Below are 15,397 nucleotides of genomic sequence, written 5' to 3'. Positions count from 1 at the left end.
GTGAGTGAAGTGACACGGAAATTGAATCATTATATTTATACACTAACAGAATATTTAACAAACGACATATTTAAACATTTTAACAGAAAATTAATTAAACTGTAGAAAATAACGTGATTTAACCGGTTTTCACCATTTCATTCGTAGCAACAACCAAACAACCAGTTGGGGTACTTAAAGTTAATCGAATTGGTTGTTCTGTTTTCGGTCGAAATAAACGTCAAATTCGGGTATTATTGTAGTGTATTATATATGACATATTTGTTTTTGACGTTGTTAATAGTTTATATATGACATATCTGTTATGACGTTACTTTTTTTAGAATGATTTACTGTTAATTTGTTCTCTTCAGTTATTTATTTCCTTATTTCCATTCCTCACTGGGCTATTTTTCCTTATTGGAGCCCCTGGGCTTATAGCATCTTGCTTTTCCAATTAGGGTTGTAGCTTGGATAGTAATAATAATAATAATAATATAGTCTCTTGTATGTACGTTTGTACATAGCAGGTTTCGACTTTCTGCGCAAACACTTCATATATGATTTCTTCTCTAAACGTGAAATGTAAATGTTCGTCTCTCTTCCAGCTCTATTAAGTCTATTACTTTATTAGTTATGCAATACCCTCGTATACATATTACGTTTGAAACCAGTATTATTATCCGATACCTTATAAAATCACCTCATTTTATATACACAACTTTACCCAAATTCGTTCAAATCATAGTAAAACATTTTCTGTTCGAATGGCCCTATCTTATTTGAGCCTCAAACCATATATAGCAATTGACAACATTTAGAACAATTTAAATGTCAAATAAAATCTAAGAAACACAACTAGGTTATTTAAACTTAAGCCAATTAAACCACCATATAGATAGCCATGAATTTTAAAAGAAAACTGACTCTTCAGGTTAAAATCCTTAAAATGTCTGAACATTGAGCAGCGTTATATTTTATGATTAATTTCGTACCATATAACACTTCTGTACATTGTCTATTAATTATAATAAAGGGTAAAACTTCGACTCCTACAGAACTGGCACGAATTCCGATAAATATTATATCTAATTGATAAAAAATAAGTTGGATTATACGCATTTTGGGAACACTGATTCACAGGTTTGTATAAACTATCTAAATTTCTATTTGAAAACTGTCCAACAGGCCAAACACACTTCCTAAAGCACAAAAATCTGCAAAAAATTATGTGCAAAATAACTAAGTTCCTTTAAATACGTACTTCATGGTCATTATTGTTAAAGCATAAATAACTATACAGATGATCAAACCAACTTTACGATTCCACGAGCTAACACTAAGTAATAAATGCCAAATTGTTGAAATAAGTAAACTTTTGATCATTCCATACTCTTGAAGAATATTGCCTTTACAAGTTTTTGTCTTATTCATTGAGTAAAAAGTGCCATGCTACATAATACATATACAATCTGAACGCTTCATAATTAAGTTGATAAAAGAATAATTAAATTAGTGTAAATTAAATTAAAACCTACTTTCATATAGTTAAAAACAGCACTTGCAAAGTAAAACTGGGAACTCACAAAACCACAAATGTAAGAGAACACCAATCAAATTCGGTAATAATTTTCGAAATTATATGTAGCCCAAGTATAAAACTAACCTGGAAAGTTTTCTCTTCGGAATATATTCAATTACGGAAGGTAAAAATGAGTACCCAACTAACGAAAGAGGAGTTCAATAGAAATAGAACTCTGGGAAATTAATTAACTAAACCAACGACGCAGGATGCGGTAGATATAAAAGGATAAAAATCAGTGTTGACAATGCACCATACATTTCAGTTTTCGTAGTCATTAAGGTTTAAGATAATTTCATTTTAATGATGGCATAGTATATTCGCTTTGGTCTCATTCTATATATTAATTGCTTACCTACATACCTAATTGGAAAAGCAGACTTAGCATGATGCTATAAGACCCGGGGCTCCAGCAGGGTAATAGCCCAGTGAGGAAAGGAAAAAAAATTGATAAAAATTTTAAGAACAGTAACATTAAAATAAATATATAAGCCAAAGTATCAACATTACCAAAATAATCACGTTCTAAAAACAACATAAACCGTTTACAAAGGCACAAATGTAAGCTTCGATATTAAATGCAAGTATAAAAATTTGCACTTACATTTATATCTCTTCGGAAATTCAATTATTGTAAATGTAAAATTATTACCTAAGCGACGAAAAACAACAGTTCAATAAAAAAGGAACTATTGGAAGGCAGTTAACGAAACCGGGGACGCAGGATGTGATAGATGTAAAAGGATATAAAAAGGATTTACCGTCCTGAGAAACATCGCCATGACACATCTAGGTGTTTGCATCATTAAAAGGCGCCATCTTTGTTTTCGTATTAACTTAACATCTAATTAAAGGTACACATACAATCGAAACACTTCACAAACGTAATTTCTTCAACACTCCCATCACATAATCGTAAAACCAACATACGAACGGCGGAAATTAACCAGAACACGAAATTAAAATATAAATTTCTTACTTACAGACACCTCTTTTCGGAAAGCACTCTTAAGTTAAACACTGGTAAAGGCGAAATGGCTGCCATTGTGCGAGAATGAAGGAAATTACAATTCGGGCAAGCTAAGTTGGCTAAAGCAAGGACGTAGGATATAGTAAGTGTTATTGAGCGTCCTTGCGAAGACAATGCCATCTATATTTTGGTGTTCGTACCATTGTAAGACAACGCATTTAAGTTTTCGTGGTGTTATGTTTAATGCAATATTTTTTTTTTTCTTCTTCTGGTATATTTGAATAAAGTAGTGTACTTTGATAGAATTTACCTCTCTTAAATTATATCATCGGAACACTTATTTAAAGATTAAAACCATGTTCAGTTTAACGGACTATAATATTTTCTCTTAATTACATTCACAAGAATCTGAAAAAAAAAATTCATTGGTAAATTACACCCGTGCGCGGAATATTCCCACTGGGAAAATTGCCACTGGGTCAATTGCCACCGGGAATATTGCCACTGGGAATATTCCCACTGGGAAAATTGCCACTGGGTCAATTGCCACCGGGAATATTGCCACTGGGAATATTCCCACTGGGAAAATTGCCACTGGGTCAATTGCCACCGGGAATATTGCCACTGGGAATATTGCCACTGGGAAAATTGCCACTGGGTCAATTGCCACCGGGAATATTGCCACTGGGAATATTGCCACTGGGAATATTCCCACTGGGAATATTCCCACTGGGAAAATTGCCACTGGGTCAATTGCCACCGGGAATATTGCCACTGGGAATATTCCCACGGGGAAAATTGCCACTGGCTCAATTGCCACCGGGAATATTGCCACTGGGAATATTCCCACGGGGAAAATTGCCACTGGCTCAATTGCCACCGGGAATATTGCCACTGGGAATATTCCCACGGGGAAAATTGCCACTGGGTCAATTGCCACCGGGAATATTGCCACTGGGAATATTCCCACTGGGAAAATTGCCACTGGGTCAATTGCCACCGGGAATATTGCCACTGGGAATATTCCCACTGGGAAAATTGCCACTGGGAATATTCCCACTGGGAAAATTGCCACTGGCTCAATTGCCACCGGGAATATTGCCACTGGGAATATTCCCACGGGGAAAATTGCCACTGGCTCAATTGCCACCGGGAATATTGCCACTGGGAATATTCCCACGGGGAAAATTGCCACTGGCTCAATTGCCACCGGGAATATTGCCACTGGGAATATTCCCACTGGGAAAATTGCCACTGGGTCAATTGCCACCGGGAATATTGCCACTGGGAATATTCCCACTGGGAAAATTGCCACTGGGTCAATTGCCACCGGGAATATTGCCACTGGGAATATTCCCACTGGGAAAATTGCCACTGGGAATATTCCCACTGGGAAAATTGCCACTGGCTCAATTGCCACCGGGAATATTGCCACTGGGAATATTCCCACGGGGAAAATTGCCACTGGCTCAATTGCCACCGGGAATATTGCCACTGGGAATATTCCCACGGGGAAAATTGCCACTGGCTCAATTGCCACCGGGAATATTGCCACTGGGAATATTCCCACGGGGAAAATTGCCACTGGGTCAATTGCCACCGGGAATATTGCCACTGGGAATATTCCCACGGGGAAAATTGCCACTGGGTCAATTGCCACCGGGAATATTGCCACTGGGAATATTCCCACTGGGAATATTCCCACTGGGAATATTCCCACTGGGAAAATTGCCACTGGGTCAATTGCCACCGGGAATATTGCCACTGGGAATATTCCCACTGGGAATATTCCCACGGGGAAAATTGCCACTGGCTCAATTGCCACCGGGAATATTGCCACTGGGAATATTCCCACGGGGAAAATTGCCACTGGCTCAATTGCCACCGGGAATATTGCCACTGGGAATATTCCCACGGGGAAAATTGCCACTGGGTCAATTGCCACCGGGAATATTGCCACTGGGAATATTCCCACGGGGAAAATTGCCACTGGGTCAATTGCCACCGGGAATATTGCCACTGGGAATATTCCCACTGGGAATATTCCCACTGGGAATATTCCCACTGGGAAAATTGCCACTGGCTCAATTGCCACCGGGAATATTGCCAATGGGAATATTCCCACTGGGAAAATTGCCACTGGCTCAATTGCCACCGGGAATATTGCCACTGGGAATATTCCCACGGGGAAAATTGCCACTGGCTCAATTGCCACCGGGAATATTGCCACTGGGAATATTCCCACGGGGAAAATTGCCACTGGGTCAATTGCCACCGGGAATATTGCCACTGGGAATATTCCCACGGGGAAAATTGCCACTGGCTCAATTGCCACCGGGAATATTCCCACTGGGAATATTCCCACGGGGAAAATTGCCACTGGCTCAATTGCCACCGGGAATATTGCCACTGGGAATATTCCCACGGGGAAAATTGCCACTGGGTCAATTGCCACCGGGAATATTGCCACTGGGAATATTCCCACGGGGAAAATTGCCACTGGCTCAATTGCCACCGGGAATATTCCCACTGGGAATATTCCCACGGGGAAAATTGCCACTGGCTCAATTGCCACCGGGAATATTGCCACTGGGAATATTCCCACGGGGAAAATTGCCACTGGGTCAATTGCCACCGGGAATATTGCCACTGGGAATATTCCCACGGGGAAAATTGCCACTGGGTCAATTGCCACCGGGAATATTGCCACTGGGAATATTCCCACTGGGAATATTCCCACTGGGAATATTCCCACTGGGAAAATTGCCACTGGCTCAATTGCCACCGGGAATATTGCCAATGGGAATATTCCCACTGGGAAAATTGCCACTGGCTCAATTGCCACCGGGAATATTGCCACTGGGAATATTCCCACGGGGAAAATTGCCACTGGCTCAATTGCCACCGGGAATATTGCCACTGGGAATATTCCCACGGGGAAAATTGCCACTGGGTCAATTGCCACCGGGAATATTGCCACTGGGAATATTCCCACTGGGAATATTCCCACTGGGAATATTCCCACTGGGAAAATTGCCACTGGCTCAATTGCCACCGGGAATATTGCCAATGGGAATATTCCCACTGGGAAAATTGCCACTGGCTCAATTGCCACCGGGAATATTGCCACTGGGAATATTCCCACTGGGAAAATTGCCACTGGCTCAATTGCCACCGGGAATATTGCCACTGGGAATATTCCCACTGGGAAAATTGCCACTGGCTCAATTGCCACCGGGAATATTGCCACTGGGAATATTCCCACTGGGAAAATTGCCACTGGCTCAATTGCCACCGGGAATATTGCCACTGGGAATATTCCCACTGGGAATATTCCCACTGGGAATATTCCCACTGGGAAAATTGCCACTGGCTCAATTGCCACCGGGAATATTCCCACTGGGAATATTCCCACTGGGAAAATTGCCACTGGCTCAATTGCCACCGGGAATATTGCCACTGGGAATATTCCCACTGGGAAAATTGCCACTGGCTCAATTGCCACCGGGAATATTGCCACTGGGAATATTCCCACTGGGAAAATTGCCACTGGCTCAATTGCCACCGGGAATATTGCCACTGGGAATATTCCCACGGGGAAAATTGCCACTGGCTCAATTGCCACCGGGAATATTGCCACTGGGAATATCCCACTGGGAAAATTGCCACTGGGTCAATTGCCACCGGGAATATTGCCACTGGGAATATAACCACTGGGAATATTCCCACTGGGAAAATTGCCACTGGGTCAATTGCCACCGGGAATATTGCCACTGGGAATATTCCCACTGGGAATATTCCCACTGGGAATATTCCCACTGGGAAAATTGCCACTGGGTCAATTGCCACCGGGAATATTGCCACTGGGAATATTCCCACTGGGAATATTCCCACTGGGAAAATTGCCACTGGGTCAATTGCCACCGGGAATATTGCCACTGGGAATATTCCCACTGGGAAAATTGCCACTGGGTCAATTGCCACCGGGAATATTGCCACTGGGAATATTCCCACTGGGAAAATTGCCAGTGGCTCAATTGCCACCGGGAATATTGCCACTGGGAATATTCCCACTGGGAAAATTGCCACTGGGTCAATTGCCACCGGGAATATTGCCACTGGGAATATTCCCACTGGGAAAATTGCCACTGGGTCAATTGCCACCGGGAATATTGCCACTGGGAATATTCCCACTGGGAATATTCCCACTGGGAATATTCCCACTGGGAAAATTGCCACTGGGTCAATTGCCACCGGGAATATTGCCACTGGGAATATTCCCACTGGGAATATTCCCACTGGGAAAATTGCCACCGGGTCAATTGCCACCGGGAATATTGCCACTGGGAATATTCCCACTGGGAATATTCCCACTGGGAAAATTGCCACTGGGTCAATTGCCACCGGGAATATTGCCACTGGGAATATTCCCACTGGGAATATTCCCGCGGGAAAATTGCCACTGGCTCAATTGCCACCGGGAATATTGCCACTGGGAATATTCCCACGGGGAAAATTGCCACTGGCTCAATTGCCACCGGGAATATTGCCACTGGGAATATTCCCACGGGGAAAATTGCCACTGGCTCAATTGCCACCGGGAATATTGCCACTGGGAATATTCCCACGGGGAAAATTGCCACTGGGTCAATTGCCACCGGGAATATTGCCACTGGGAATATTCCCACTGGGAATATTCCCACTGGGAATATTCCCACGGGAAAATTGCCACTGGCTCAATTGCCACCGGGAATATTGCCACTGGGAATATTCCCACTGGGAATATTCCCACTGGGAATATTCCCACGGGAAAATTGCCACTGGCTCAATTGCCACCGGGAATATTGCCACTGGGAATATTCCCACTGGGAATATTCCCACTGGGAAAATTGCCACTGGGTCAATTGCCACCGGGAATATTGCCACTGGGAATATTCCCACTGGGAATATTCCCACTGGGAAAATTGCCACTGGGTCAATTGCCACCGGGAATATTGCCACTGGGAATATTCCCACTGGGAATATTCCCGCGGGAAAATTGCCACTGGCTCAATTGCCACCGGGAATATTGCCACTGGGAATATTCCCACGGGGAAAATTGCCACTGGCTCAATTGCCACCGGGAATATTGCCACTGGGAATATTCCCACTGGGAATATTCCCACTGGGAATATTCCCACTGGGAATATTCCCACGGGAAAATTGCCACTGGCTCAATTGCCACCGGGAATATTGCCACTGGGAATATTCCCACGGGAAAATTGCCACTGGCTCAATTGCCACCGGGAATATTGCCACTGGGAATATTCCCACGGGGAAAATTGCCACTGGCTCAATTGCCACCGGGAATATTGCCACTGGGAATATTCCCACGGGGAAAATTGCCACTGGCTCAATTGCCACCGGGAATATTGCCACTGGGAATATTCCCACGGGGAATATTGCCACTGGGTCAATTGCCACCGGGAATATTGCCACTGGGGATATTGCCCACCTAGGAATATTGCCACCCGGAAAATTGCCACTATGACAAATTAATTTTTTTTTTCATTTAATATAGTTTTATGAACTTTAAATCACTTAGAATTACGATATGGAATAAAGAATACAGGACAGCAAATTATTTACTTTTTATTATAGTTTTAGGAATATTATATCACTTAAAATTACATTAAGGAAATATATAGGAGAAAGAATACAGAACAGAACTTGTTTATTTTCCAACACTTCTAAAAAATTACAAAAAAAAATAGAGTACATAAATAAAAACAGAATTTTTTTTTTATTTAAAAAACATGCATATTATATGCAATTGAACGTAAATATCTAATTTTATTATAAGTGCTGTATTTCAATAGAATGTTCTTTATTTTGGCGTTTAAATATTGGTACACCTGACAACACAGATTACCAAACAATTCTTCATCACCCAAGGGGTTACTGCACTGTAGTTGTTCAGTGCCACTTTTCTCTTGGTAAGGGTAGAAGAGACTCTTTAGCTATGGTAAGCAGCTCTTCTAGGAGAAGGACACTCCAAAATCAAACCACTGTTCTCTAGTCTTGGGTAGTGCCATAGCCTCTGTACCATGGCCTTTCACCGTTTAGGGTTAGAGTTCTCTTGCTTGAGGGTACACTCGAGCACACTCTCCTATCTTATTTCTCTTCCTCTTGTTTTGTTAAAGTTTTTCTAGTTTATATAGGAGATATTTATTGTTGTTACTCTTCTTAGTATATTTTATTTTCCTTTTTTCCTTTCCGCACTGAGCTATTTTTCCTGTTGGAGCCCCTGGGCTTATAGCATACTGCTTTTCCAACTAGGGTTGTAGCTTAGTAAGTAATAATAATAATAATAATAAAATGGATTCTCTTAATTGTTGCCAAGCGTTCTTCATCTTTAGGTGCGTCAATCAGCCGCCAGATATCGGGGTGGGCATTATCTACTGATTTATTAAGCGAATTATGAAACGCCTCTACGTTGTTATTTGTTCGTGGTAAAGAGCTGACTACACGGCTGTAAACATTCCAGAAACTTAGTGGAAATGTACCTGTAACTCTTCGTCTGTTATTCCTTGTCCCTCCCTCAATTCCTATGTAGGTAGATTCGAAATAAGCGAGAAATTCCTGAGGTATGGCATCATCCTCTGACAGTTCTTCGAAAACCCAAATAACATCCTGAGTTGGCACAAAGGAAAGGTCAGAAAAATGTCTCATTTTTAAAGAGAATTCATTGTTGTTGTGGTATTCTTGTTTGAAACCCAATTCAACTCTCTTTCTATAAAGTGATTGAGAGAAATGGAAGAAACACCCATTAAGAAAAACGTCTGGGAAAGCCGCATTTATTCCATTAAAACAAGCCTTTTCAAAATCAATTGTAATATTTTCGGTTTCTTCACCACCTAAAAATTCACCCAATTTTTCAAAAACTCTTCTATATGTTACCTCGGTCTTGTTAGGTAAAAGAGCAAAGACACGTGGTATACTCAGTTTATCTTGCTGTACATGGATGGTTAAAAGTTGATAATAAAATTCCGGAGCAACTTTAAATGTTCTGTCAAATGCCCAATTCTTAATACGTTTTAAATCTTGTAGCCCAGCAGATGCAAACATCAATATGCGATCCACATCGTCGATACCTGAATCGTATTGAAGGAAAGTTTTCCGGCCGTCTATGACTGTAAATTCTAGTGGTATCGAATATCCTGCCCTTCCACATGGAACGGAAGGAAAATTTTGAAAGTTTTTGTCTCCACTTCCTAATATTCCTGCTTATGTGACTCGATGTCAAGAATAGCACAAATGTGGCAGCCTTCAAGAAAAACCTGAAGACTTATCTTTTTAGAAAGTGTTATAATAGTGACCTGAAAACTATTGAGCCTGAATACAAATGCTAGCGAAATAACTGATAACGATACAGAGCAAAATATTAACTGGAAAGGAATTATTTTTTCATACACCAAGGCCCGCCTGAACAGACCTTTAGTGTTTGATGGAGGGCGAGAAATAAACCTCTAAAAGTAAAAGTAAGTATTGGGTATTTGAGATAGGACAGATCCATCGAGTAGCTTGAGCTACCAGGACGTGACTTGACTGATGAGACGTTTTCACTTTTTCTTTTAACGACTCATGCACAACTTTGGCATCTACACGATCTTTCGTTGACGAGTGTGTATGTTCGTCTACATGTTGCAAAACTTCAAAGTCGTTGTCCGATGTTTTTTTTTTTTTTTTTTTTTTTTTTTTTGTATGTAGTCTAGCCTTGCAGTTTCTCTTCTTTCGTTGACTACACACCCAGTATATAATTTTACCGTCCTTATTTGTTCCATGTTTATGGTACATGAACTTTTGCTCATCAACAAGCATATTGTTCTCACGTTCACTCTTAATGATGGACACCATTGTGGGTTGAAGTTTCCAGAAATACTAAACTCTAAATACTAAAATTCGTTATTGTGATATTTTTGTTTATAAACAACTTAAAAATTTTAAATAATGGTGGTTTGGAAACCTATCTAAAAATCTTAAGAGGTAAACAGTTGTCGAAACAATAACAGATAACAAGGAAAATCTTGAATGAAAAACTGATAGTAAAAGTCGGGGATATAACGCAATAAAGTTGTAGGTCTGTTTGTATGTTTTAAACCATTCCTATGGGTTTAGAGTTACAGTTTTACACTGAGAACTAATTTCACTTCATTTAATTTAAAAAAAAAATATGGTGGCGATTTTCCGGGTGGCAATATTCCTAGGTGGGCAATATTCCCAGTGGCGATATTCCCGGTGGCAATTGACCCAGTGGCAATTTTCCCAGTGGCAATATTCCTAGCGCCAATGACACCATAGGCTGTATGCATTCACTAATGGTGTAGGCACTCACGAATGCATTACAGACCTCATGTCCACCATTAACGAGTCGCAGGCTCTTGTGGTCTTCCTGGACCTTGAGAAGGCTTTTTGAACTTGCCAGTGCGGCTGCAATACTCTTCTCTCTTGTACGCAAGAGGTCACCTGCTGTCCTGTGTCCAAGAGTACACTCAAGTCCGGGAAGCTAGAGTCACTTTCCAAGGTGCCACTTCACCTTTCCTCCCCCTGGAGAATGGCACTCCACAGGGGGGATATTAAGCCCATTCCTATTTAATGTTCTCGGTGAAAACTTATTGTTAATAGAACTCCCCAAAGGAGTAGAGGTGTTCATATATTCAGATGATATCTGTATTGTATGTCCACACTGTTCGTTTTCAGTCTCAAAAAATGCAAAGAGCCCTTACTAAGGCAATGCTTATTAGGTATGTTGAGCCTCTTCCCTTTCTTTTTATTAGCAACACCCCATAGAGTGGGTTCAAAATTTCATATACCTTGGTGTCAATATTAACCATAAGCTTTTCCATCACACTCAGGTTAAATTGCTTAGACATGAAGTTAACTCTCGTTATTCTGCAATGAAAAGAATAATTACCTTCCCCTGCTCTCATTTTCCTCCCTTCAAATTTGCTGTCTTCTCTTGGAGATATCCAAAATGATGCTATGAGATTAATTACTGGTGCCCCTTACGTGGACGAGGCTTCACCTTCTCAGGCAAGAAACCAACCTGTTATATTGGTAAACTCATTCAAGTAATTAGAGATGTTAACATCCAGCAAGTCATACTTAACGTAAAGCATGATAAATTTAATGAAAATTGTGTCCCTCCAGCACCCTGGAGCCCTGATCCAATTGATGTTAATTACGCTGTTCTTCCAGCATTCAAATCTCAATGGTCTCCTCAACAGTTAAAGAGTGCAGCTTTGGCTTCCATTGCCAGTACCAGTGCTACTAATGTTTATTACACAGATGGCTCTGTAGAAATGAATTTACCTGCTGCTATTTCTGCTATTTTCTCCAGCACCTTTTCCAGTGGCTGGAGGCTTTCTGACCATGCTTCCATCCTACAGGCAGAACTCTATGCCATTGCAAAGGCATGGGAGAATTCCTTTTCAAAATACAGTCACACTACCATTCACACCGACTCAAGAGGTGCTATACAGAGTATTTTAAAACGTAAATTTAAAGAGCATATCTTCTTGATTAGCAGCATAAAGGCTATGATGAAGCTGACCGCCTCGCTAATAGTGCTCTGAGGTGTCCCACCATAAGCAGAACATGCAGACCCTCTCTCTCTCACATATCAAAAAGTTAATGACTGACTATTGTCATGTCCAAAAGAAAAGATTAATTCGACAAGTTTTGCATGAGGGTCCCCGTTCTGCGAAGTGATACACTGAGGTAACTAATATCCTCCCCCATAATATGTCTAAATCTCTCAGTAGCAAACTAACTACCATTCTTTTCAGACTACGTCTCTGCTATCTCTACAGTTGGAAGATTGTTAGAATTGAAAATAGAAACCTTCCCCCTCCGTCAATCCATAAATCTCCCTCCTCCTTACACAGCTGTACAAGTAACTAAACACATACTAGAAAACACACACATACTTTCGGGTTTTTCATGATCTTATCCCCCTCCCAGATAACTTAATAATGTAAAGTAAACGTTTAGATTAAACTAGGTTACTCTATACATACTGTTTCTATGCGTAATCAATCCCATATAAAGTAATTTCCCTACATAGGCCTCTTAAAATCTCAGTACAGCATACCAGAATACAACCTAGGCCTAGGTTAAGTCTATGGGATCTCAAACACAATTTTCACTTACTCAGGTTAACACCTCATAATCTTATCCTATTCCTTACCTCTCCCCTGTGGTATCATGTAGTCCCATGTAGCTATGAATAAAGGGCAGTCTCTACCTAGCACCCAAGCCATCAAGACCTGTCTTTTAATCACTGCAACCTCTTGCATATCATATCATGGTGGCAGCATGGTAACGCAACCCACGCCATTCCATCAACAAACCTGGACCATAGAGACACTTTACATACCTCTCCTGTCCGTAATAACTGAGAAGAGGACTCATAATCAGCCCAAGTTTATTACCAGCGGCCGCAGATGACGCCATTTTCACCCAACGGCAACTGAACAAAGACTGTCATACTGGCCCAGATAACAACCGTACATAACTTATATCGTCAGAATATGGCATAGAATGGACATTAGTGCACCGTGATTACAGTGAGAATAGTGAAGAAAGTTGTGAATAGATTACTTACAAGTATTTTGGCCATTGTTATCCGCGCACTACTTCACAAAATGAGCCAAACAACGACGTACATTCAGCAGTGTAAACAAAACTGAAAACCGTGCCGACTACCAGTGACAAATTTTTGTAGTGATTTCCATACTCTTATTATATGTCTCTTTTCGTGAACCGTAAACTGTGTTATTAATCCAATCACTCTCTATCTATTGTGTAACACTCGAAACCAAATCCAATCATGGCCCAGCCTAAATGCCCAAGTATGGACTGGGCTCACCAGCCCCTGGCCGAGTCATTTCGTGCATTCAAGGCGCGCATGAACTTATACCTCGAAGACCAGGAAGTCACAGACCCGGGCAAGCAAGCAACTAAAATTAAAATTGCCCTCGGCGATGAGGGCATGAGGCGTATCTTGGCGAGTGGCCTCACTGAACAGGAGCAACGTGTGCCGCAGAACATATGGAGGCTTATTGAAAGTGAGGTTGATGCAACGGTCAAAATAAATTTCCGAGTTCACCGCCTCGAATTTGCAAATACCAAACAGAAACCTGCTGAAACAATCAGTCAATTCCTGGCCAGACTCCGTGAAAAAGCGACAAAGTGCGAGTTTGAAGACAGAGAACTCAACGAACGACTTATCGAAATGACCATACTACGAACACAATTCGAAGAATTTCGGAAAGAACTCCTAACTAAACCGAAGGGCTATGCTGTGAGCAACGTTCTAGAGAGAGGTCGGGAATACGAGGCCATTGCGGCCTCCACGGCATCATTACGCTCCATACAGATGAGCTCTGAGAACACAAGTACAAGCCATACCAACGTGGATGCAATTCGAAGGGAAAGCAACGAGCCACGGAACAAACTACAAACCACGGACAACCCCTGCTGGAACTGTGGGCTTAGCCATCCCATAAGGTCATGCCCTGCTTACAATGACAGATGCAGTGGTTGTGGCATCAAGGGGCACTGGAAAAAGATGTGCCGCAAAACTGATGGAGGTAGAACAATGCCAGGAGACAACATGCAGCAGACACAACGTCAGAGCAAGACAAGAGGGCGCTCCTACCCACGGCCGAATCGGGCTCCTAACCACAGGCAACACGAAGTCATGGTTAATGAAAACCCTAATCTTGATGAAGAAACAGATTATATGCCAAACTTCGACATGATAACGATATCCGACATAGGAGTGGCACTGAAACGAGAAGCATTCTCAAAGCTCATGGTCAAGCATGAAAACCCCCCAGCCTATGGGCCCCTGAAACTCAAAATCGACACAGGTTCCGGTGGCAATACGCTGCCCTTGCGGACATACAAGCAAATGTTTTGTGATGCACCCACCAGCCTCGTACTATCCCCAGAACCATCAGTAAGACTAACATCATACAGTGGCGACAATATTCCCTGCCTAGGGTCACTAGTGCTCAGCGTCCGCAAACTCAGCAACCCAGCATTCTCGCAAGAAAAGTTCTTCGTGGTTGATGTGTCTGGTCCAGCCATACTTGGCCTTCCCTCATGCCAAAAACTCGGTATTGTGGATATCAATGTCAACGACGTTACTGGAATACCTGAGCAACCAAGCCAACAAGGCCCTATTAGGTCAGTCGAACAACTAAAAGCACAATTCCCAGCACAGTTTGACTGTATCAGCAAACTAAAAGAGCCCGCGATGCTCCACCTCAAGGATGACGCGATACCTTTCTGTGATCCGCCCCGTAAGGTGAGTATCCACCTGAAGCCCCGCATCAACTCCGAGCTTGACACTATGGAGAAAGAGGGGGTTATCAGACGCGTAACGGCACACACAGACTGGTGTAGCAGCCTTGTGTATGTCACAAAACCCGATGGAAGCCTATGGATCTGCCTGGACCCCAAGCGGCTCAACCAAAACCTCAAAAGATGTCCCCACAAGATTCCCACTCTAGAAGAGATCAACCCGGTATTCTCCAAAGCGAAAGTGTTCTCCAAGCTAGACGCCAAAGCAGGCTACTGGAGTATACCGCTACACGAGGACTCACAACTACTGACAACGTTCCGAACACCACACGGCCGGTATTGTTGGACAAGGCTACCTTTCGGGCTGAATGTAAGCCGGGACATATTTCAAGCCAGGATGGACTCCATCATCGAGAATCTCCCAGGTGTTGTTGGCATCGCTGATGATGTGGCAATATGTGGGAAAGACCAGTCGGAACACGACAAAAACCTGATGGGGTTCATGCAGCGTGCAG

The 15,397-nt window shown here is 42.2% G+C and overlaps 1 protein-coding gene across 1 annotated transcript; it reads right to left on the bottom strand.

The window, feature by feature from the left end:
• Positions 1–1,137: 1,137 nt before the first annotated feature.
• LOC137636522 (uncharacterized) lies at positions 1,138–9,638 on the bottom strand. Its single transcript, XM_068368939.1, has 2 exons — positions 9,077–9,638; positions 1,138–1,196 (listed from the first exon to the last, which is right to left on the bottom strand). Exons 1-2 carry the CDS (start codon positions 9,636–9,638, stop codon positions 1,138–1,140), a joined length of 621 nt encoding a protein of 206 aa, XP_068225040.1.
• Positions 9,639–15,397: the final 5,759 nt, after the last annotated feature.

Source organism: Palaemon carinicauda, chromosome 3, assembly GCF_036898095.1.
Source record: "Palaemon carinicauda isolate YSFRI2023 chromosome 3, ASM3689809v2, whole genome shotgun sequence".
NCBI lineage: Eukaryota > Metazoa > Arthropoda > Malacostraca > Decapoda > Palaemonidae > Palaemon > Palaemon carinicauda.
Note: the sequence above shows the minus strand (reverse complement) of the source record. Positions and strands in the feature narration are given on the sequence as shown.

Bases quoted from the DNA above. Each gene is read 5' to 3' on its own strand.
- LOC137636522 (XM_068368939.1), bottom strand. From the start codon at position 9,638: ATGTTTGCATCTGCTGGGCTACAAGATTTAAAACGTATTAAGAATTGG. The intron at 1,197-9,076 runs GTACATTTCCAC...AATTTTTTGCAG, and splicing joins TAACAGACGAAGAGTTACAG to ATTTTTGTGCTTTAGGAAGT.